We start from the raw sequence: 24,434 nt of genomic DNA on the forward strand, positions 1-24,434 counted from the left end.
TGTATATTGGTTTGAGTTAATAGTGAGTATATTAGTATATTTTTTTATTGGATCATGTATTGCTTCTTAATGTAAATGAGAACGGATGTATAAAATTTTTGGGTAAAAAACATATAATATGATTGGTAATTTCATTCTTGTAATACAACTACAATGTGTTTGATTAAATGCCTCAATGAGATCATTGAGATGTAATGTTGAGAATATCAAACATTACACATTAGTACATATCACAACGTATATATGTATAATTAAATAAGCTTTAGTGTTAAGTTCACATAACAAAATGCGTAAAAAAATGTTATATTTACAAAGAAAAATGCATAATAAAATGGATTTTTTTAATCAAAGATTATATTATCACTATTTTGTATTGGAAATATTTATTATATTGAATGAATTTTATTTTACATTTTGCCCTTAGCCTACCTACCAATAAGTCATGGTTTTATCTCTGTCCCTGGTGACTTCATCCTATCTCTTACTCGGTTTTGTACTTTTGTGTCAGTTTTTTTTCCTTGGTTTGTCTGTTTTTATTTGTTTTAATAGATTAGTGATTTATTTATTTTTATAATAATAATAGAAAAATTGGCCACATGTAGACAGTAACTTTCACCAAAAAGAAAAGATTGTATGAGCCCAATGGGTCAACGCAATCATTGAGACTTCCCATTTAGCTTCTGTACTATTTTGAGAGATATTGGTATTACTTTTCTCAAAACTCACGCGAACAAGAAACATCAATGATGAACATGCGAAAAAGGCAGAGCTTACGTGACCTCTCAAAGTCTGACATCTCAACAACCAATAATTCATCTCCTGTTTTCAACTTTTTTTTTTCATCAAAATTCCATCTTCATCATCCATTCAATTGAAGCTTTTGAAGCCATGGCAATGACATTAACACTAGCATCATCACTGGTTTTATTTCTTCACTTCATCTCATCCATTGCTAGCATTGATAGGTCTCAGTTCCCCAATTCTTTCCTCTTTGGAGTTGCTACTTCTTCTTATCAGGTACTCTATATATACTCTCAATTGATTAATTGTTTATTAGCCTTATATTGATTTCTTTTTTATGGTAATATTTACCTCTGTTTTTCTTGTTTGATAAACAGCAATTTTTTGGGTTTATCAAATTGAATACTGTCTTGTTTCATATATATATAAGTGCATAATCATGTTGATTAAATAAAGAAGTGAGGAAAGTCCAATATCATCATCATCATGAATAACTTGAGTGACTACTAATGATTTTTAAATTTATTTATTGTTTTTTTAATCTACCTCTGAAGTTTGATTTAGGAAATTTAAGCAATGGCTGTCAAATTTAGTTACTTTCTCTTGTTTTCAGATTGAAGGTGCTGCTTTGGAAGATAACAAAGGTGCAAGCAATTGGGATGTTTTCACTCATTTACCAGGTTGAGATATTCATATGATGTTTACCAATTAATCTTATTAAAGTTAGAAAAGTTTTCTCTTGGAAGATCATAATTAACATGCAGTTGCAATCAATTTTGGTTTTTTTAAAGGAAAAATTGATGATGGGAGTAATGGAGATGTTGCTGATGACCATTATTGCTTATATGAGGTAAAATGTTATACTAGATTAGTAATTATTGAATGAGTTAGTTACTATCAGAAAATATAATTCACAGGATGATGTTGAGTTGATGCATTCTCTTGGGGTAAATTCATATCGGTTTTCGATCTCATGGTCCAGAATTCTTCCAAGTGAGTGTCAAATTCTAATGGCCAATCTCATGGTCTAAGCGATTTATCGATGCAAATATTTTTTTTCTCCTTTTTTTCTCTTCAATGTTAGGAGGCAGGTTTGGACAGATAAATGAACTTGGAGTAGCATTTTACAACAAACTTATAAATTCATTATTGAGCAAAGGTATTCATTCACATAAATTATCTAGATGATAAGTTATCGATAATGTTAATCAGTATTCTTAATAATCATTGGAGCAGGAATTCAACCATTTGTTACACTAAGTCATTATGATATTCCTCAAGAACTTGAAGATCGATACGGTGCTTGGTTGAGTTCAGAAGTACAGTATGTCTTACGTCTATACACATTTAATCATTGAATTATGAATATCTTTAATGTATATAATAATGTGATTTATTCTGCAGACAAGATTTCGGATATTATGCTGAGATATGTTTCAGAGAATTTGGTGACAGAGTTAAGCATTGGGTGACATTGAATGAACCGAATCTCTGGCCAAAGTTCGGCTATATGCTGGGGACTTACCCTCCTGGTCGTTGTACTCGGCCATTTGGAAACTGTGATTTTGGAGATTCAACAATTGAACCTTACATTACTGCTCATAATATGATACTTTCTCATGCCATTGCAATTAGTAATTACAAAAAAAATTATCAGGTATGAAACATCACTAATTGTCACATTAATATGAAAATATTCATTAAATTTAGCAAACTATGATGGTTGTAAATTGATGAATTGTGTTTCAGATGAAACAAGAAGGTGTAATTGGGATTGTGTTGTATGCTAAGTGGTATGAACCATTTAGAAACATTACTGCAGATCATATAGCAGCTAAAAGGGCTCTGACTTTTTCTTTAGACTGGTATAAAAGTTTCATAAATGGTTTTATTTTTTTCATAAATAAAAATTCATAAAACTTGTCGATCTTCATCTTAATACATTTTTGCTGCAGGTTTCTTGATCCTGTAATCTTCGGTGATTATCCTCCTGATATGAAAGCATTCTTCTCATCGAGATTACCAGAATTTACTGATCAAGAGAAGAAAATGCTGCAACTCAAAATAGATTTCATTGGGTTGAATCACTACACTACCATTTATGCTCAAGATTGCAAGTTTTCCTGTGAAGTGGCGACTTCTGATGGGAATGCAATGGTGATCACCACCACAGAAAGAAATGGTCAGTCCATCGGTGAACCGGTAAGAAGATTTTACGTAAATAACATTTCTTTAAAAAGTTTGAATCATGCTTATGATGTGTTAGCTCAACTTGATGTTGCAGACCCCAATGCCGTATTTCTATGTAGTCCCTGATGGTCTACAGAAGTTGGTTATGTATATTAAGGAAAGATACAACAATACACCAATCTATGTAACCGAAAATGGTATTAGTTCTATGTACTATTTTTATAAATTTAAAAAGAAAATCAAGTATAATTTATTCAAAGGATTATCATTACTTTCCTCTGCATTTTAACAGGGTATGCACAATGCAGCAACAATAGTGTACTGAAGCAAGCTTTACTCAATGATACAGATAGAGTAGATTTCCTCCAAAGTTACCTCACTTCTCTCACTAAAGCCATAAGGTATATATATATATATATATATATATACTTTCAATGCATAATGTAGAAGAAATTAAAACCCATGTGAAGAGAAGTCTGATAGTCTCTCTGTTTGTAAATGTGATTGTAGGCAAGGAGCTGATGTAAGGGGATACTTTGTATGGTCTCTAATAGACAACTTTGAATGGACATTTGGTTATGGAATGAGGTTTGGTCTGTATCATGTGGATTACAGTACACAGAAAAGAACTCCGAAATTTTCGGCGAAATGGTACCGGAGATTTCTCACTGGTCCGGTGATGTTTCACAATAAAAACTTGGAAACACTAGCTTTCGAGTAATGTTTATATGTGTAGTTTTATTTTTGATGTATAGGTTTCATGCATATGAATTTTATGATCAGTCATTGCCCCAATAGCCGAGTCGTAAAATATTTAACTCCCATGTAGGACATTAATAATTCAGTTTCTCCCGATGTATGGCTGAGAAGGAAGGATGTATTTGTGATGGCTCATCTACATTATTAAAAAAATAAAATAAATTTGCCCATTAATCCTTGAGATGAACTCATTTGCTTCCGATTCCAAAACTAGAGGATGTAAAGACAGGAGACAGTGAAGCTTTCCCACCTACCCCAAGTTGCCAGGAGGTCCTAAAGACGTCATGCCAAATATTCATAGGGTCGCAACCATTAAACCAACAATCAGTCTAGAACAAAGTAGTGGATCCATCATGAATAACTTGTTTAATGCAACCTAAAAGTAGGTAAACAATTGCGTAATCCATTCCAAAAGAAGGATTTTCTCTTAAGAGGTTTAACAAACAAGTTCCAAGAAAGCGTGCTACACCCATAGTTGAAGTGGATTACTTTGGAGCCTCACCAATTATCTCCGGTTACAAGCTTCCACCACCACTTGCCCAGGGGGCATTGTTGAAGTCTTCTAAGTCAAGGATTCCCCAACCCCTCTAATCTCTGGCCTGAAATAACTATTTCCAACTAATAAGACGACATCCCAAATGATCAATGTCTAGTACCGACCAAAGAAAATCTCTCATGATCTAGTTGATCTCCTCGATAACCTATTGCGGTAATTTAAAGATGGTCATCTAGTAGATTTGGAGTATTGTAAGAATAAAGTTAACTAGTATGAGATGGGCATCTAGTGAAAGAAATGTCGACTTCCAAGTGGAGAGGTGAGATCTGACCTTCGAGATCAGCCTTTCCCAATCCTAACGCCTGGGGTTTTTTTTTTTGTGGATATTGGAACCCCCAAATAGTTTTAAGGGAGGGAGGCCTGTTGAGCAGTATAGAGTGAGCGCACAATCAGCATCAAGAAGTTAATCTACTCTGGTGGAATAATGGCAAGTTTTTGAGAAGTTAATGGTTAGTCTAGATACACCTTCAAAGAGATATAAGATTAGCTTGATAACCCTAAGATCTTCCATGCCCCCAATTGTTAACACCAGCAAGTCACTCGTATAATGAACATTACACATGCTCGCAAAGTCTCCTACTGGCACACCAAAGAGGATATTGCAGTTTAGTGCATGGGAAAACATATTACTCAGGACATCAGTAATATTGTGACAAGCACAAAGAAAAGTGGGGAAAGAGGATCCCTTTGTCTTAGGCTGTGGCGGTATCAAACATAACCACATTAGGATCCGTTAACCAGAATGGTACCTTTGGAAGAGCAAAGGATTAAGTTAATCCATCTGACCCAATGTGTACCGAATCCATGGGCCACCAACATCTCTAGTAGGAAGTTCCAATTGACCATATCAAAAGCTTTAGAGAAATCCACTTTAAGAACATAGACAGGAATCCTACATTTTTGAAGACTAAAGATCAATTCTTTAGTAGTGACTATGTTGTCCAGGATACAACGTCCCTTGATAAATGCGGATTGTGCTTTGTCAACCAAGGAATCAATAACTCGACTGGGACACATGGCCAGAAGTTCAGAAATAATTTTCAAGGAAGAGTTGATTAGGCTGATGGGACAAAAGTCAACAAGGTTGTTAGGAGATTCCACCTCAAAGGATAGAGCTATGTTGGCTCAATTGATTTGTTCCATATTAGCTCTACTGAAATAGAAGTCATTACACAATTTAACAAGGTCGGTGTTGACCGTATCCCAGTATTTTTGGAAGAAAGTGATTGGAATTCCATCAGGTCAAGGTGAATTTAACCCTTTTTTTCTTTGGAATCGAATTTTTCATCCTTTCAAATGGGAGGAAAGTGAAATACTAATTGTTATAATGCATGAATGAACCATGGATTAATTTTGAAAAACAAATCAAAATAAAAAAAAAATTATCTAGTAGTCCCTAAAGGATTATAATGATTTCAGATAAATCCCTTTGATTTGTTTTCATATATTTTAGTCAATCATTTTTTTCATTTTTTTAATATTTATTATTTTCATACTTTTTTATAATAGAAAAATATTCCTTCGGTAGTGATGTAGAGGTGAGCTCACCCTCCCTTCTCCCTCCCCTAGGCTTGAGCACAGCCCGTCAGGTGTGCTAGAAAGCTTGCTCTTTGGCTTGGACAAGCTCATCGCCTTGCACACTAAGGCATTGGCACATTGGAGTAAGGATTAAATACCAAACTGCAAGCATTCCTGAGAGGGCAAGTTTGCTCCCCTTTTTCTCCTTTTTCAACAACAAGTATGCTTGCAGTGGGAAGTGAACTTGCCTCTCTGGCCCTTCCACAGACATGTTGAAGAAGGCAAGCTCATCCCCCTTACTCCTGACTATAAATGCACTAACAAACTTGCCACTCCACCGACTGGCAAGTGTTATGCCTTCTACTAGAGTCGAGGGCTACGAGCAAAGGATAGGGGCAATGTGGTGATTTTTATATAAATTTGAATTTAAAACTAATGATTTGAAAAATATGATTTTAGCTCAGGGAACGGAGACTCTTTTTTGGAAAGATCGTTGGATTAATGGTTGTGCTCCTATGTTTCTTTGACCTGAGGAGTTTAGTAGGATGAGTGCACCCAATGGTACGGTACGAGAAATGATGGCTGTTTGTGGGCAGGCCCCCTTCTCGGCTAACCTTGATATCCAAAATACCTTGACGCAGATTCAAGGATTGGATGGAAGTGGGGACGACAGGAAGTGGTGGAAATTTACGAGCAATGGCACCTTCTCGGTTAAATCATTTTATAACTTCTTGATAGATGGTGGGTTGTGGTGTCTTGTTGCGTGATTTTTCTGGCATAACTCATGTCCCAAGAAAATCACTTTGTTTAACTGGTTTGCTTGGAAAGATAGAGTTCTTTCTCTTGAGAACCTTTAAAGCAGAAGGTGCAACCGTCTCCCTACTGCTACATGTGTTATGTGCAATGCTAGATTGGAAACGGTGGATCACATGTTCCTCTAGTGCCCTATTTGCTAGACAAGTGTGGGACTACTTTGAGCGCCTCTTTCACCTCCCAGAAGCTCCTAGATTCATGCATTTGGTCTGGGGTTCTTGGCGTTCCTCGCTGAGGAATGATTCTCGGGAGTTAGGGGATATGGTGGTTAAAGCTATTGTTTGGAATATTTGGAATGCTAGAAATGATTGCATTTTTAATGCTAATTGCTTGACTGTGCATGCTCTTTACCATTAAAATTGATCATATGCTATTATCTTGGTTTACTTCAGTTGCTGAGGGGTCTAGAGTGAAGTTGGATGCTCCTGCTGATTCCATTCGCCGTAGTCTGTTTCCTGATGGATCCCGGGTGAAGAAGATTGGTGGAGTTATGCCTTCGGAGGAGTCAGGAGGTGATGTGCCTTCTGAGGACACTTTGGCCCAGTCCATGGGTTAGTTTCTGGTTTGGTTCCGGCGCTGTGTGGCGCCCTTTGTCAGTATGTTGTTCTTTCTTTCTTTTGTTGGTCGTCTGTTTGTGCTGTGCCACTTCTTGTGGTTTGTGCGGGTCCTTTGGGTTGATTTTGTGCTTTGAATTGTCTGTGTTGTTAAGGCATGTGGGTCTTTGTACTTGTTCCTTTTCTTAATTGAAGTGGTTTTATCCACCTTTTTCAAAAAATGATTTTAAACATATGAAACTTTGGAGGATACTTTATGAAATTGGTAGAGCTAGAGGGATCTCCTGATACTTTTCTCTCAATATATATATTATTAATTCAAGAACAATTATTATTTAAATTTATTAATTATAAACAAATCAATAACTTATTTCAAAATTATCATACATAATAATAAGAAATATTAACACAAACAAAAATAACAAAATGTGTCTGAGACTTATCCCACAAGGGATTCATCCCACACTTATTTACCCCAAAAATAAGAAGACAAAAAACACCCTTGGGCTTTAAGTGAATGTAACTAATATGGGGCTTCTCACAATGTGCTTGTTTGAAACCCATCTCAAGTATCCTTCACTAGCACCTCCCCTCATTGCACCGACATCACCGGAGCTGAAGTAGAGACTAAAACTTAACGTCTGGTTCATCTTAGAGAAGCTTAACTTCTCTGGATAAACACTCACTTCTACCCCTTCTGGTCTTTTTATCTGCACCGAGTACAACGACTCTGATTCTCCGACATTCATCACCCACCGAGTTATCGTCTTCTCTGCTTTTGATCCTAATGCCACAGATACCGATGGATAGTTTAGCTCCTCTGCATTTATAGGATCAATGCTAGCACATTCTATTATCCGGCGAGCCACAACGGAAACTTGCTTGTCAGTGTAACCCAACCCGCAAAGATAAGCAATATAATCATCTTCAACGATGTCGTAAACAAGTCCTGGGTCATTAGCATTTGTTGGATTAATGTGTCCAGCACCCATGGAATACAAATCCGATATCGGTAAGCCATCACGGTCTAGAGTGTCGGCTGTTGTCATGATTGCTGATTTGATTGCGGCTGGAGACCAATCCGGGTGAGCAATTTTGAGCAATGTAGTAACTCCGGCGATGACCGGAGAGGATAGTGATGTGCCAGAGACTATGTTGAATGCCATAGAAGTTATGGTGGAGTTCATCGGTGATTCTAATGAAAGCGGCCCTACCGGAGATGGCCATGCAGCAAGGATATTTACGCCGGGGGCAATTATGTCTGGCTTCAACACACCTTCATTTATAGAACTTGGACCTCTGGAGGAAAATGAAGCTACCGACGGTGCCGGAGAGATGCCATATAATGTACCATCAAAAATTATAGTTACGGTTGGGTTTGTTTTCGAGAGAGCATAAGCTAAAATTCTTCTGCCGTCAAAGTAGCTAACATGTGCTGCAGGGAGGACATGAGCAGCGGCGCGGGTGGTCATATTCTGATCTTCTTCGTTTATTAGTATCATTGCTACTCCTCCTGCTTTTTTCACGACAATGCCTTTTTCGACGGTGGTGTTAGCTCCAGAATTGTGACAAAGCACTACCATTCCTTTAATGTTTAATCGACTGAGTGAGCCATCACTACAAGCTTTAGCTCTAGAACTTCCGTGCCGACCAGGGTAAACGATGGGAAGAAAGCCGGAGGTGAAGCCAGAGGGATGGTAAGCAGATTCTCCAATGAGTTCTTCATTGTTGCCAAGCTTGACTCTGGCTCTTATCATTCTATCCATGGTGCTTGCTCCGACGGTAATCAACCATGGTGAATCATTTTCTATTGTACCTTTAGTCGGCCCAGAATTTCCTGCCGAAGATGTCACAATTATCCCTTTCTCCACCGCAGCTAATGCTCCGATGGCCACAGCATCATCATAGAATGGCACTGCACCACCACCGAATGATAATGAAATAACATCCACTCCGTCATCCATTGCTTGGTCTATTCCGGCGAGGACATCAGTTGACCCACACACACTAGAATGACATACTTTATATATGGCTAAGTGACAATTTGGGGCAACACCGGAGACTGTGCCTTTCGCATTCCCAAGAACTTGTGCATCTTTGACAAATCCTCCTGCAGCAATGCTTGCGGTGTGTGTGCCATGCCCGATGGCGTCGTAGGGTAAATCCTTATTTCCGCGTTGGAAGGATCTTGCTCCGATGAGCTTGTTGTTGCATGTGGTTGGTTTAAAGTCACAATGCCCCTTCCATTTTGTGGGAGGGTGCGGTAAACCACTATCTTTAAAAGACGGATGGTTAGGTAACACACCGGTGTCCAACATTCCAATGATGAGTCCTTTTCCCAAATATGTATCTCTTTGGAGACAAGTGCCTTGATTGAGACCGAGAAAATCATTTATATGGGTTGTATGAAGATAAAGCATTCTTTCTTTTGTGGCATGGATGAATCCTTCCTTAGTCTCCATGGCCTTTACTTCTTCCTTTGTTAGTCTTGCTGCAAAGCCGGTGATTGCTGTTTGATAAGCATAGACTATTCGTGACTCGCCGGAGGCTAATGTCTTCGTAGGCAAGAAGGACATGTACCTTATAAAAATAGAGAAAACAATAGCTTCGATAACATATTACAAAGATTATATAAAGAGAAAAATATGAGCTATGTTTTATATATGTAACATTACCAACTAAGCAAATCGGTGGATCTAAGTGACTTGACATTCTTCGGCTTTTGAACATGGACAATGTAGGTCTCGTGATGAGTATTAGTTATTGATGAAATTTGGCCATTGATCATAAGAAAAGTGGTATGGAAAAGGAGAAGAATGACAAGTAGTTTCATGATGAACAAAATTGAATTGAATTCAACTGAACTGACCTACAAGACACATGAGAGCACACATATATATCGTGCGTGGATTTAAAAGAGGAATAGAGATGCCAAAACATGATGAAAATGTGAGGTTTGTATAATTATAAAATATGCAAGGCCAGGAAAGAATTAGTGTGTTCTTTTATGAGAAGTACTTAGTGCAAACAGCTCTGCTATTTTGGCAGGAACTTTTTGATTCTTAACAAGAAGATTGCCTTTTCATATTTCACAAATATATATGCATGTACTAAAGATATGCTCTCAAAGTCTGACATTTCAACAACCAGTAATTCTTCTCCTGTTTTCATATGTTTTTTTCATCAAAACTCCATCTTCATCATCCATTCAATTGAAGCTTTTGAAGGCTTGGCAATGGCATTAACACTATCATCATCACTGGTTTAGTTTCTTCACTTCATCTCATCTATTACTAGCATTGATAGGTCTCAATTCCCCAATTCTTGTTGTTCGAGAGGATGCATGGAGTGGGAGTGGCAATTCGTCGAACACTTGATGATGTGCAATTGTACATATACATAGCAATAGTACAATGGATAGACAATACAAAAAAAGATATACAAACATTTAAACAAGAACAAAAGAAAGCACCAAATTTAACGTGGTTTGACAAAAAAGCCTATATCTACTGGAGGACAATGCTTCACTAAATCTTAGGGAATAATAAATGTACAAGAGTACAAGAAATTAATATAAAGTTACAAAAGTGTTATTAAGAACTCTCCTCTACACCTTTTTTTTCTTTTCACTCTATACATACAAGAGAACTCACCTTTCATCTCTATCTCTCTGTCATACATGACATCCCACAAACATAATTTTGTATAAACAATCGAAAAATCTAGACCATTGGATTAAAAACAATCAAGATTTGACTTAATCCCAATAATCAATTATACCATATCCCAAAGATATTAAGCAAATATTTAACAGTTCTTTCTACTTTGGAGTTGCCACTTCTTCTTATCAAGTACTCCATATATTCTCTCAATTGATTAATTGTTTGTTAGCCATCTATTGGTTTCTTTATTTTTGGTCATATATACCTTCTTTTTTTCAGGTAGCAATTTTTTGGGTTTTATCAAATTGATTACTTTTTTTTAAAAATGGATAAACCATTTCAGATACTGTTTTATTTCATAAATCATGTTCATTAAATAAAAAGTGAGAAAAGTACAATATCATCATCATGCGCAAATTAAATGACTTTTAATGATTTCTAGAGTCATTTTTTTCTTTTTTCATCTAACTTCAAAGTTTGATTTAGGAAATTTAAGCAATGGCTGTCAAATTTAGTTACTTTCTCTTGTTTTCAGATTGAAGGTGCTGCTTTGGAAGATAACAAAGGTGCAAGCAATTGGGATGTTTTCACTCATTTACCAGGTTGAGATATTCATATGATGTTTACCAATTAATCTTATTAAAGTAAAAAAAATAGAAAAGTTCTCTCTTGGAAGATCATAATTAACATTCAGTTGCACTCAATTTTGGTTTTTTTTAAAGGAAAAATTGATGATGGGAGTAATGGAGATGTTGCTGATGACCATTATTACTTATATGAGGTAAAATGTTATACTAGATTAGTAATTATTGAATGAGTTAGTTACTATCAGAAATATATAATTTACATTTTACAGGATGATGTTGAGTTGATGCATTCTCTTGGTGTAAATTCATATCGGTTTTCAATCTCATGGTCGGGAATTCTTCCAAGTGAGTTTCAAATTCTAATGGCCAATCTCATGGTCTAAGCGATTTATCGATGAAAATATTTTTTTTTTCCTTTTTTTTCAATGTTAGGATTGCTACAATACTTCACCAAAAACCCTGATTTTGTAGTTGTGATTGTCCCGTTTCTCCCCAACAACTATGATGATTGTAAATTGATGAATTGTGTTTCTGATGAAACAACGTGTACTTGGGATTATGTTGCATGCTAAGTGGTATGAACCATTTAGAAACATTACTGCAGATCACATAGCTGCTAAAAGGGCTCTAACTTTTGCTTTAGACTGATATAAAAGTTTCATACATGGTTTTATTTTTTCAAAAATAAAAATTCATAAAACTTGTCAATCTTCCTGTTGATATATTTATCTGCAGGTTTCTTGATCCTATAATTTTCGGCTATTATCCTCCCGATATGAAAGCATTCTTCTCATCGAGATTACTAGCATTTACTGATCAGGAGAACAAAATGCTGCCACTTAAAGTTGATTTCATTGGATTGAATCACTACACTACCATTTATGCTCAAGATTGCAAGTTTTCCTGCGAAGCGGCAACATCTGACGGGAATGCAATGGTGATCACCACCACAGAAAGAAATGGTTGGTCCATCGGTGAACCAGTAATTAAGAAGATTTCATGTAAATACATTTCTTTAAAAAGTTTGGATGGTCTACAGAAGTTGGTTATGTATATTAAGAAAAGATACAACAATACACCAATCTATATTATCAAAAAGGGTATTAGTTCTATGTACTATTTTTATAAATTTTTAAAAAATTAATTATAATTTATTCAGAGGATTATCATTACTTTCCTCTGCATTTGAACAGGATATGCACAATGCAGCAACAATAGTGTATTGAAGCAAGCTTTAATCAATGATACAGATAGAGTAGAGTTCCTCCAGAGTTAACCTCACTTCTCTCACTAAAGTCATTGGGTGTGTATATATGAATATACTTTCAATACATAATGAAGAAGAAATTAAAACAAATGAAGAGAAGTCTGATAGTCTCTCTGTTTGTAATTGTGATTGTAGACAAGGAGCTGATGTAAGGGGATACTTTGTATGGTCTCTAATAGACAACTTCGAATGATCATTTGGTTATGGAATAAGGTTTGGTCTGTATCATGTGGATTACAGTACACAGAAAAGAACACTAAAATTTTCTGCCAAATGGTACCGGAGATTTCTCACAGGTCAGGGGATGTTTCACAATAAAATATTTGGCTCTCATCCGGAAGGTTAAGAGTTCCACTTATTTGATGCATGGCTCAGGTGTAATAGATGTATTTGTGGTGTTTGTCTACATTATTAAAAACTATAAATAAAATAAATTTTGTGATAAATGAACACTTCAAGCGAAACTTGTTGTCATGCATATGCTTGGTTCATTTATTTGTTTTTTTATTAATGTTATGGAAGATGATTTTTTAAGGTAAATACTGCTGAGGTTTATGAACTAAACAATATAATTTATAAACAAATCAACAGCTTATTTCAAAATTAACATACATAATAACAAGAAATATTAACACAAACAACAATAACAAATGTGTCCGAGACTCATCCACACCGGATTAATCGCACACTCATTTACCAAAAAAAAAATAGACAAAAAACACCCATGGGCTTTAAGTGAATGTAACTAAGATTGGGCTTCTCACAATGTGCTTGTTTGAAACCCACCTCAAGTATCCTTCACTCACACCTCCCCTCATTGCACCGACATCGCCGGAGCTAAAGTAGAGACTAAAAGTCAACGTCTGGTTCATCTCAGAGAAGCTCAATTTCTCCGGATAAACACTCACTTCCACCCCTTCCGGTCTTTTTATTTGCATCGAGTACAATGACTCCGATTCTCCAACATTTGTTACTGACCGAGTTATTGTCTTCTCTGCTTTCGATCCTAATGCCACCGATACCGATGGATAGTTCAACTCCTCTGCATTTATAGGATCAATGCTAGCACATTCTATTACCCGGCGAGCCACAGCGGAAACTTGCTTGTCGGTGTAACCCAACCCGCAAAGATAAGCAATGTAATCATCTCTGACGATGTCATAAACAAGTCCTGGATCATTAGCCTTTGTTGGATTAATGTGTCCGGCACCCATGGAATACAAGTCCGATATAGGTAAGCCATCACTGTCTAGAGTGTCAGCTGTTGTCATGATTGCTGATTTGATTGCGGCAGGAGACCAATCCGGGTGAGCAATTTTGAGCAATGTAGCAACTCCGGCGATCACCGGAGAGGATAATGATGTGCCGGAGACTATGTTGAATGCCATAGAAGTTAAGGTGGAGTTCACCGGTGATTCTAACAAAAGTGGCCCTACCGGAGACGGCCATGCAGCGAGGATATTTACACCGGGGGCGATTATGTCTGGCTTCAGCACACCTTCATTTACAGAACTTGGACCTCTGGAGGAAAAAGAAGCTACCGACGGTGCCGGAGGGATGCCGTATAATGTACCATCAAAAATTATAGTTGCGGTTGGGTTTGTTTTTAAGAGAGCATATGCTAAAATTCTTCTGCCATCAGAGTAGCTAACATGTGCGGCAGGAAGGACATGAGCTGCGGCGCGGGTGGTCATATCCTGATCTTCTTCGTTTATTAGTATCATCGCTACTCCTCCGGCTCTTTGCACGACAATGCCTTTTTCAACAGTGTTGTTTTCGCCATAATTGTGGCAAAGCACTATCACTCCTTTAACGTTTATCCGACTGAGTGAGCCATCACTACAAGCTTTGGCTCTGGAACCTCCATGCCGACCGGGGTAAACAATTGGTAGGAAGCCGGAGGTGAAGCCAGAGGGATGGTAAGCAGATTCTCCGAGAAGTTCTTCACCGTTGCCGAGCTTGACTCTTGCTCTTATCATTCTATCCATGGTGCTTGCTCCCACTGTAATCAACCATGGTGAATCATTTTCTATTGTGCCTTTAGCAGGCCCGGAATTTCCAGCTGAAGATGTCACAATTATCCCCTTCTCAACCGCGGCTAATGCTCCTATGGCCACTGCATCATTATAGAATGGCACTGCACCACCGCCAAACGATAATGAAATAACATCCACTCCATCGGCCATTGCTTGGTCTAGTCCTGCGAGGACATCACTTGACCCACACACACTAGAGTGACATACTTTATATATGGCTAAGTGACAATTGGGGGCGACACCGGAGGCTATGCCTTTCGCATTCCCAAGAACTTGTGCATCTTTGACAAATCCTCCGGCTGCAATACTAGCTGTGTGTGTGCCATGCCCGATGGGGTCGTATGGTAAATCCTTATTTCCGCTTTGGAAGGATCTTGCACCAATGAGCTTATTGTTGCATGTGGTCGGCTTAAAGTCACAATGGCCCTTCCATTTTGTGGGAGGATGCGGCAAACCACTGTCTTTGAATGACGGGTGGTTAGGTAACACACCTGTGTCTAGCATTCCAATGTTACGTTTTATGTATGTAACATTACCAACTAAGCAAATCGGTGGATCTAAGTGACTTGACATTCTTCGGCTTTTGAACATGAACAATGTAGGTCTCGTGATGAGTATTAGTTATTGATGAAATTTGGCCATTGATCATAAGAAAAGTGGTATGGAAAAGGAGAAGAATGACAAGTAGTTTCATGATGAACAAAAGTGAATAGAATTCAACTGAACTGACCTGCAAAACACATGAGAACACACACATATATATAGTGTGTTGATATAAAAGAGTAATAGAGATGCCAGAACATGATGAAAACATATATATAGTGTGTTGATATAAAAGAGTAATAGAGATGCCAGAACATGATGAAAGTGTGAGGTTTGTATAAATATAAAATATGCAAGTCCACCAAAGAATTAGAGTGTTCTTTCATGACAAGTACTTAGTGCAAACAACTATGCTATTTTGGCAGGAATTTTTTTTTTATTCTTAACAAGAAGATTACTCTTAAGTTTTTTTTTTCATATTTCAGGAATACATATTCATGTACTAAAGATAAAACATTCATGACAAGTACTTAGTGCAAACAAGAAGATTACTCTTTTTTGTTGGCTTGTTTGGGATAATAAAATTCTCACACTCACTAATCTCTTTAAGAAGGGATGTAACCCAAACGCCACAGATACTTGCACTATTTGTCACAAAGATTCTGAAACAGTGGATCATCTCTTTTTAGACTGTGTCTATTCTTTCCGATTTTGGTCCTACTTTTCCAACATTCTTGATCTACAATCTCTACCTTCCACAGTTCCAAGCATCTAGACCTTATGGTTACCATCATTACATTCAAACATTAGATTGCTGTGGGACCTACTTTCTAGAGCAATTATCTGGAATATTTGGTTGGAACATAACAACCGCATCTTTCAAAACACTGCATTACCTTTTCCTAAAGTATTATTCAAAATCATTAATATGTTGCTTGCTTGGTTTTCTACAGCTTCTTTACTCCACCAGCAAACACTCAATGAAGCCTCCAAGAAGATAAAGTGCTCCCTCGACTTCCTGAGCACATGGATAGCAGATAACACCGGCAATCTTGACACTCCATTGATTCAGAAGTAATCTACTCCTTCTTGCAGCTCGGACTGTCCTGTGACTCCAGACAGATTTCTTCGCTTTCCCAGCTGCCTTATTTGTTTACTTGTATTTCTTTTTCTGAGTTCTTCACTGCTGGTGAGAACTCTTTGCTTTGTTTTCCCTGTTGGTTGTACTTTTGGTTTGCTACTCTTCTTTTTCAATAAAGTAGTGGTTTATCCACTTTTCTCAAAAAAAAAAGATAAAACAAAATAAAATATTTTTTTTTGATAAGTGAACACTTCAAGACAAACTTGTTGCCATGTATATGCTTGGTTCATTGATTTGTTTTTTTGTATTGTTATGGAAGATGATTTCTTAAGGTAAATGCAGCTGAGGTTTATCAACTAGACAATATAATTTTTTGTTAGAAATGTCGAGGATGGAATCGACCTTTCATCCTTTCAATAAAAGGGAAGTGAAATAATAACTACTATCTTGGGGGATGTAATATGGATTAATTTTTAAAAATAATCAAAATAAGAGAAAGTTATCCAGCAGTCCCTAAAAGCTCATAATTTTTCCAATTAGTCCTTTTGATATATATATATATATTTATAAAATTTTTATTTCTTTTTTTATAAAAATAGATAAACCACAGATTTATTTGTAAACATTTTAGTCCCTCATTTATTACTTTTTTAATCTTTATTATATTGATAATTTTTTATAATGCTAAAAATACTTGTTCGGCGGTGGTGTAGGGGTGAGCTTGCTCTCCCTTCTTCCTCTCAGTGGCCTAAGCACTACCATGCAAGTGTGCGAGCAAGCTCACTCCTTGGCGCTCGGATGAGCCACACCTTGCACACTAAAGCACATGCACATTGGAGTAAGGGCTCACACCAATCCGCAAGGATTCCTGAGAGGACAAGTTCACCTTGATTTTCTCCTTTTTTAGCTATAAATTTGATTGGAGTAGGGGGCTAGCTTGCTCCTCTGGCCCCTCCACAAATACGCCGAAGGGGGGCAAGCTCACCCTCCTCTCTCCTAATTGTAAGTGCATTGACAAATTGGCAATTCCTTTAGCATGCTAATGCTATGCCTTCAGTTAAAGTCGAGATGATGAGCAAGGATGAAGGAAATGTGGTAATTTCATTTAAGTTTGGACTTAAAAGTAAATGATTTGAAAAATATGACTTTTAAAGATATGAAAATTTGAAGGATTGACAATATCCTTAAATCCCAAAGAGCAAGAGAGTGAAGCTTGAGCAATGCATTGCAACTATTTGATGTAGCTTGGAATTCATGGGATCTAGGACTGACACAACTGGACCAGTGACGCCAGCGAGGAGGTTTTCACCCAGGGCATAAGCTAGCATCTCCTTTATCCAGTTTCACTCTGGGTCCTTCCTTCCCCTAGGAACTGTGGTTTGTTTGATTTATGTGTGATCTACCTCTAGTGGATCAGTCTATTTCAATATTGGGTGTCTGTTGTTGTTTCCTTATTTATTATTCCATGATTCGTTTCCATCTTCCTGATAAGTCCCTATGGCAAAATAATATCCCATTTCAGTCGTCCTTTCTATGTTTAATTCCATGCGGTCCCTCCAGTCACACCAAACCGTGATTATTTTATATAATCCCCAGACTACCCTTCAGCAATTTGGGAGGGAATTTTGGCGCCAGATCAAATCAAGGGATGGTGATTATCCTTCTAGCTTGTTGGACAAGTTTCCTCCTACTTTTGTCTTGTTGGAGAAGTTAGTGTTGTTCCTTTTTATTTTGTTCACTTCTTCTTTCTCTTTGCCATTGTATGTGAACAAACATTTCTCTCTTCATCACCCATCTCCATTTTCCCCCTCCATAAAAATCTCTCTATTGGAATGTTACCCCAGTTGCTACGGTCTCGTCTTGAGGAAATCCTAAGTCAACGTGGAGTTTTTTTCATATTAACATATTTTTATTAACTATCACTTTCGATGGTTTCTCACTTGTCATGTTTTTTGTTGTTGTAGGCCCCCAATGGATAAGTTTTACAGTGTCGTGAAGTATAGGGGAGAGGGTTGTGTGTTAGATTTCATTTTCTTGACTGGATGGGAGTCGATATTGAAAGAAATATGCACATATTGGGCCCTTAAAGCTCTTTCAGTAAGAGTAAATTATGTAACTCCATATGAGCACAAGACAATGGCTTCCATTAATTTAGAAGATGATTTCCAGAGGATGTGCAACATTCATTGTATCTTCAAGATAAATGTGGTGGATATGATGCTTGAGACCGTGAACAATAACAGTACAAAGGGCACCTTTGGCTCATCAACACCACTATAAACATCATATCCTTTTCATACTTTCACTTTTTTAGATTTCTACACCCGCAACAACTATTGCCTTGCTATTGGAAGTTGACGACGTACACATGATTCATATGGTGATCATTTTTTGTGCTCATTAAACCGTTTTTGTATCTATTAATATTGATTGATCAATAATTTCCGTTTTGTATATTGGTTTTTGCAATTTCTGATGATTTTACTGGTAAGTATTCAAGTTTTCATACATTTTTGTTTATTTATCATACTAACAGTTTACTTATTTCATCATAATAAAGGAGCCATTGTCACAAAGTGCTTCATCCAACCCACCATTAATGTTTTCATTAGTGTTACATGGAGGGCCCATAACAATACCTAATTCTTCAAGAGATTTAGAAACTCAATTTACTATGATTGGCCATCATTTCAAAAAATCTAGAAGACTTCAAAGTTGTATTGTGTGAGCTAGTCATCAAAAGCAATTTCAACTTTCGGTTGATAAAAAAAGATAGAGATAGAGTAACTATCACATGTTCTATTGAAGGTTGTCAATGGCGTGCCCATGACTCAAGGGAGGGAAAACTATCCACATTTAGTATCAAAACAACACAACATGCTCACACATGTGGCAGGAGTAGCAACATCCATTCAAAAGATTCACTGACTGGTTGGCCATAACCCTTCTAATCACACAAACAAAACACATTGATTCAGATGATATATAGTCGACGAACAACAAAGAGCAAAACCACTATATCTTCGCCATACAATACACTTTGCAAATATTTTCATTTAAATGAACAAAAAAGACAAATTTAAACTTTAAACACTGGAAAATAATACCATTCAAAATAAAAAGACATGAACCCCTAAATGCAAATGATCCAATCACATCATTTGAATAGAACCAACCAAATATGTGTTTAGAAAGAACCATATATGGATAGAATATACAATGGAAGAAGACAATTGTGGGGGTAACAGGATTGTTAACACAGAATTTGAACATAAAATACATTCTCAAAATCTAAACATAAAATACATTCCACATGATAACAACAACGTTATTAGAGATTTTGCATACAAAAGACATTCGTTGTCATAAATCCACACAATTCTATTGGTTTCAAGTCAAATTAGGGCATAAACTAATTGCACAAACTAACTACATGTGGAAATTTCAATTCTTTATAGAGGTATTGCAGGGTTTATTCATAAAGATATTCAAATTCCTCAAACATTGCATGATAATTCCATAACAATAAAAAATATAAGATAACAATGCCTTGAGCAAAATAAGTAAAAGGTCTCGGCCACCAATGCCACCAGCCTTCATACCTATCTGCGATAGAGCACATAGAAGGGACTGATGCTATAGCTATTTCTTACCTCTTTTCTCAGGTTACAGCATCTCGAACCCTGGCAACAATGTAGTCGTGCAAAGGAGGAAGATGAAAGGAATTAGCTTTTCTCTAGAGAAGATGAACATGGAGATGTGATGGTTATTTAATAACTTCCCAATTTTCAAACCTTGAGAATCAAATATTACTAGGAGGAGGCAACATAGTTATTTTACACGAGATTTAACCTTATTAAGCAGCCATTGGATTGAGAGGTAATTCTCTAAAAAAGAAGAGACTTTGTGGGGAAATTAAAAAATCAAAGGGGCTTTTTGGTCAATTGAGAAAGTAGGAGAGATGGTTTGAGCGATTCCTTGATTATAATTAATTCAAGGACAATTCTTATTTATATCTATCAAGTATAAACAAATCAACAACTTATTTCAAAATTAACATACATAATAACAAGAAATATTAACACAAACAAATGTGTCCGAGACTCATCCACAAGGGATTAATCCCACACTTATTTACCAAAAAAAAAAAAAACTAGACAAAAAACACCCATGGGTTTTAAGTGAATGTAACTAAGATTGGGCTTCTCACAATGTGCTTGTTTGAAACCCACCTCAAGTATCCTTCACTCACACCTCCCCTCATTGCACCGACATCGCCGGAGCTAAAGTAGAGACTAAAAGTTAACGTCTGGTTCATCTCAGAGAAGCTCAATTTCTCCGGATAAACACTCACTTCCACCCCTTCCGGTCTTTTTATCTGCATCGAGTACAATGACTCAGATTCTCCAACATTCGTTACTGACCGAGTTATTGTCTTCTCTGCTTTTGATCCTAATGCCACCGATACCGATGGATAGTTCAACTCCTCTGCATTTATAGGATCAATGCTAGCACATTCTATTATCCGGCGAGCCACAGCGGAAACTTGCTTGTCGGTGTAACCCAGCCCGCAAAGATAAGCAATGTAATCATCTCTGACGATGTCGTAAACAAGTCCAGGATCATTAGCCTTTGTTGGATTAATGTGTCCGGCACCCATGGAATACAAGTCCGATATAGGTAAGCCATCACGGTCTAGAGTGTCGGCTGTTGTCATGATTGCTGATTTGATTGCGGCCGGAGACCAATCCGGGTGAGCAATTTTGAGCAATGTAGCAACTTCGGCGATGACCGGAGAGGATAATGATGTGCCGGAGACTATGTTGAACGCCATAGAAGTTATGGTGGAGTTTACCGGTGATTCTAATGAAAGCGGCCCTACCGGAGACGGCCATGCAGCGAGGATATTTACACCAGGGGCGATTATGTCTGGCTTCAGCACACCTTCATTTACAGAACTTGGACCTCCGGAGGAAAAGAAGCTACCGAGCGGTGCGGAGGGATGCCGTATAATGTACCATCAAAAAAATTATAGTTGCGGTTGGGTTTTGTTTTTTAAGAGAGCATATGCTAAAATTCTTCTGCCATCAGAGTAGCTAACATGTGCGGCAGGAAGGACATGAGCTGTGGCGCGGGTGGTCATATCCTGATCTTCTTCGTTTATTAGTATCATCGCTACTCCTCCGGCTCTTTGCACGACAATGCCTTTTTCAACAGTGTTGTTTTCGCCATAATTGTGGCAAAGAACTATCATTCCTTTAACGTTTATCCGATCGAGTGAGCCATCACTACAAGCTTTTGGCTCTGGAACCTCCATGCCGACCGGGGTAAACAATTGGTAGGAAGCCGGAGGTGAAGCCCGGAGGGATGGTAAGCAGATTCTCCGAGAAGTTCTTCACCGTTGCCAAGCTTGACTCTTGCTCTTATCATTCTATCCATGGTGCTTGCTCCCACTGTAATCAACCATGGTGAATCATTTTCTATTGTGCCTTTAGCAGGCCCGGAATTTCCAGCTGAAGATGTCACAATTATCCCCTTCTCAACCGCGGCTAATGCTCCTATGGCCACTGCATCATTATAGAATGGCACTGCACCACCGCCAAACGATAATGAAATAACATCCACTCCATCGGCCATTGCTTGGTCTATTCCTGCGAGGACATCACTTGACCCACACACATTAGAATGACATACTTTATATATGGCTAAGTGACAATTGGGGGCGACACCGGAGGCTGTGCCTTTCGCATTCCCAAGAACTTGTGCATCTTTGACAAATCCTCCGGCTGCAATACTAGCTGTGTGTGTGCCATGCCCGATGGGGTCGTATGGTAAATCCTTATTTCCGCGTTGGAAGGATCTTGCACCAATGAGCTTATTGTTGCATGTGGTCGGCTTAAAGTCACAATGCCCCTTCCATTTTGTGGGAGGATGCGGCAAACCACTGTCTTTGAATGACGGGTGGTTAGGTAACACACCTGTGTCTAGCATTCCAATGATGAGCCCTTTTCCCAAATTTGTATCTTTTTGGAGACAAGTGCCTTGATTGAGACCGAGGAAGTCGTTGATATGTGTTGTATGAAGATAAAGCATTCTATCTTTCGTTGCATGGATGAATCCTTCTTTCGTCTCCATGGCCTTCACTTCTGCACTTGTTAGTCTTGCGGCAAAGCCGGTGATGGCTGTTTGATAGGCGTAGACTATTCGTGCCTCGCCGGAGGCTAATGTCTTCGTAGGCAAGAAGGACATATACCTTATAAAAATAGAGAAAACAATAGCTTCGATAACATATTACAAAGATTATATAAAGAGAAAAATATGAGCTATGTTTTATGTATGTAACATTACCAACTAAGCAAATCGGTGGATCTAAGTGACTTGACATTCTTCGGCTTTTGAACATGAACAATGTAGGTCTCGTGATGAGTATTAGTTATTGATGAAATTTGGCCATTGATCATAAGAAAAGTGGTATGGAAAAGGAGAAGAATGACAAGTAGTTTCATGATGAACAAAAGTGAATAGAATTCAACTGAACTGACCTGCAAAACACATGAGAACACACACATATATATAGTGTGTTGATATAAAAGAGGAATAGAGATGCCAAAACACGATGAAAGTGTGAGGTTTGTATAAATATAAAATATGCAAGGCCAGCAAAGAATTAGAGTGTTCTTTCATGACAAGTACTTAGTGCAAACAGCTCTGCTATTTTGGCAGGAATTTTTTTTTATTCTTAACAAGAAGATTACTCTTAAGTTTTTTTTTCATATTTCAGAAATATATATAAATGTACTAAAGATATGCTTTGGTTGTATGAATAATCAAAAGAAAGACATATTGCAAGTATTCATGGGATCCAAAGGGCTTCGTATTGGCAGTCATTGAAAACAATGAAATCATGAATCAATGAATGTGAAACTATTTTTACTGAATTAATGAAAAAAACTTAAAGAAGATAATCTTCCAAGAATATTAAAGTTTTTTTAAATTTAATTTTTTTACAATATGTACTGTTGAAAGCACTTACCTGCAGGTTACTTTTTTTGTTTTGGTATAGTTGTACTCCTGTAATTGTTTCTACCAAGGTTGGAAAACAAAAGGTACAAATTAAAAATGACTGTAATAATAAATAAATTTGTTTAATGTTCTTAGTGTTTGTTTAATTGGGATAGTTTTGACCAAGAACTTGATTAATTTTCATGCCTTTCTTTGGGTTAAATTTTTGATAAAAGTGGATAAACCACAAATTTATTGAAAATAAAACATAGCGAAAAAGTACAGTAAAAGTACAGAAACTCTCACCAGAGGTGAGGCATAAGTACTACAAGATACATAACAAGGAAAACAAAGAACGAGAAGATAAAAACAATGCATGAAGATCGAAAGCCCACCATACGGGAGTGCAGGTCACAGAGTGACAGGTGAAGAACTCTACTCTAGAGCGAGGGATTAGAATCTAAATCGCGGAAATGTTGGATTCCCTTACGATGAGAGTTGATTGAGCACTGATTTTTCCGAGTAGCCACGTACCAAAGACTCGTTTGTTGGTTAACATCGGGGGTTAAAATTTTATAAGAACCAAAAAATTATAATATGTTGGAAAAAATGAAATTTTGATAATAATGACACCTTGATAATGTTTTTTTTTTTTTTTTGATAATGTTTGATTAAAGTCACCTTGATAATGTTTGAATTAAGGACAAACTATAAATAAATTTTGCAATATACGTAATTATTTTTATGAGCTCATAATAGTTATTCAACAACTAATTTTTGTTGTAATAAAACATGAATGAGAGATACTGGAATGCTGCTTTATAGAAAATTAACTTATTTAAAGTTATTTAATATTTAGGGATCCTTTGGCTTCACATATTTTAAACTACAATATAAATAAAATAATATGTAATAAAAAATACTGTATTTCGTTTTAAAATATAAAATGAATAAATTATATTCATTAGAATAAAATGAATAAACCATATTCATTGAAAAAAATAGATGATACATAACAAACATTAATAGTCCACTAGCTAGGAGTGGAGATTGACCAATGAAAAAAATACAAAAAAAGTGGGCAAAGAAGGACCCAATACAATAAAAAAAACATTGAGAAAAATG

The 24,434-nt window shown here is 36.9% G+C and overlaps 3 protein-coding genes and 1 pseudogene across 3 annotated transcripts; 2 read left to right on the forward strand and 2 right to left on the reverse strand.

The window, feature by feature from the left end:
• Window positions 1–735: 735 nt before the first annotated feature.
• On the forward strand, window positions 736–3,726 carry LOC120269391 (beta-glucosidase 18-like). Its single transcript, XM_039276732.1, has 12 exons — window positions 736–1,017; window positions 1,355–1,421; window positions 1,533–1,591; window positions 1,659–1,734; window positions 1,826–1,900; window positions 1,978–2,065; window positions 2,146–2,398; window positions 2,491–2,606; window positions 2,697–2,943; window positions 3,026–3,128; window positions 3,224–3,332; window positions 3,442–3,726. The coding sequence occupies exons 1-12, from the start codon at window positions 889–891 to the stop codon at window positions 3,650–3,652; spliced, it is 1,533 nt and encodes a 510-aa protein (XP_039132666.1). The 5' UTR covers window positions 736–888; the 3' UTR covers window positions 3,653–3,726.
• A 3,793-nt stretch (window positions 3,727–7,519) lies between these two features.
• Window positions 7,520–9,985, reverse strand: LOC120270971 (subtilisin-like protease 4). Its single transcript, XM_039278064.1, has 2 exons — window positions 9,807–9,985; window positions 7,520–9,711 (listed from the first exon to the last, which is right to left on the reverse strand). The coding sequence occupies exons 1-2, from the start codon at window positions 9,962–9,964 to the stop codon at window positions 7,641–7,643; spliced, it is 2,229 nt and encodes a 742-aa protein (XP_039133998.1). The 5' UTR covers window positions 9,965–9,985; the 3' UTR covers window positions 7,520–7,640.
• A 74-nt stretch (window positions 9,986–10,059) lies between these two features.
• On the forward strand, window positions 10,060–12,993 carry LOC120275438 (annotated as a pseudogene).
• A 368-nt stretch (window positions 12,994–13,361) lies between these two features.
• LOC120280861 (subtilisin-like protease 4) lies at window positions 13,362–22,839 on the reverse strand. Its single transcript, XM_039287822.1, has 3 exons — window positions 22,656–22,839; window positions 22,305–22,560; window positions 13,362–15,193 (listed from the first exon to the last, which is right to left on the reverse strand). Exons 1-3 carry the CDS (start codon window positions 22,811–22,813, stop codon window positions 13,379–13,381), a joined length of 2,229 nt encoding a protein of 742 aa, XP_039143756.1. The 5' UTR covers window positions 22,814–22,839; the 3' UTR covers window positions 13,362–13,378.
• Between the last annotated feature and the right edge of the window lie 1,595 nt (window positions 22,840–24,434).

This window comes from Dioscorea cayenensis, chromosome 2, assembly GCF_009730915.1.
Source record: "Dioscorea cayenensis subsp. rotundata cultivar TDr96_F1 chromosome 2, TDr96_F1_v2_PseudoChromosome.rev07_lg8_w22 25.fasta, whole genome shotgun sequence".
Lineage (NCBI taxonomy): Eukaryota > Viridiplantae > Streptophyta > Magnoliopsida > Dioscoreales > Dioscoreaceae > Dioscorea > Dioscorea cayenensis.

What these genes read in the sequence shown, in the direction of transcription:
- LOC120269391 (XM_039276732.1), top strand. Translation starts at nt 889, where the DNA reads ATGGCAATGACATTAACACTAGCATCATCACTGGTTTTATTTCTTCAC. An exon ending in ACCATTATTGCTTATATGAG is followed by an intron (nt 1,592 to 1,658) that starts GTAAAATGTTAT and finishes TATAATTCACAG; the next exon opens with GATGATGTTGAGTTGATGCA. An exon ending in ATGGTCCAGAATTCTTCCAA is followed by an intron (nt 1,735 to 1,825) that starts GTGAGTGTCAAA and finishes CTTCAATGTTAG; the next exon opens with GAGGCAGGTTTGGACAGATA.
- LOC120270971 (XM_039278064.1), bottom strand. Translation starts at nt 9,964, where the DNA reads ATGAAACTACTTGTCATTCTTCTCCTTTTCCATACCACTTTTCTTATG. An exon ending in TCCACCGATTTGCTTAGTTG is followed by an intron (nt 9,712 to 9,806) that starts GTAATGTTACAT and finishes TATTTTTATAAG; the next exon opens with GTACATGTCCTTCTTGCCTA.
- LOC120280861 (XM_039287822.1), bottom strand. Translation starts at nt 22,813, where the DNA reads ATGAAACTACTTGTCATTCTTCTCCTTTTCCATACCACTTTTCTTATG. An exon ending in TCCACCGATTTGCTTAGTTG is followed by an intron (nt 22,561 to 22,655) that starts GTAATGTTACAT and finishes TATTTTTATAAG; the next exon opens with GTATATGTCCTTCTTGCCTA. An exon ending in ATTTGGGAAAAGGGCTCATC is followed by an intron (nt 15,194 to 22,304) that starts ATTGGAATGCTA and finishes ATAAAACGTAAC; the next exon opens with ATTGGAATGCTAGACACAGG.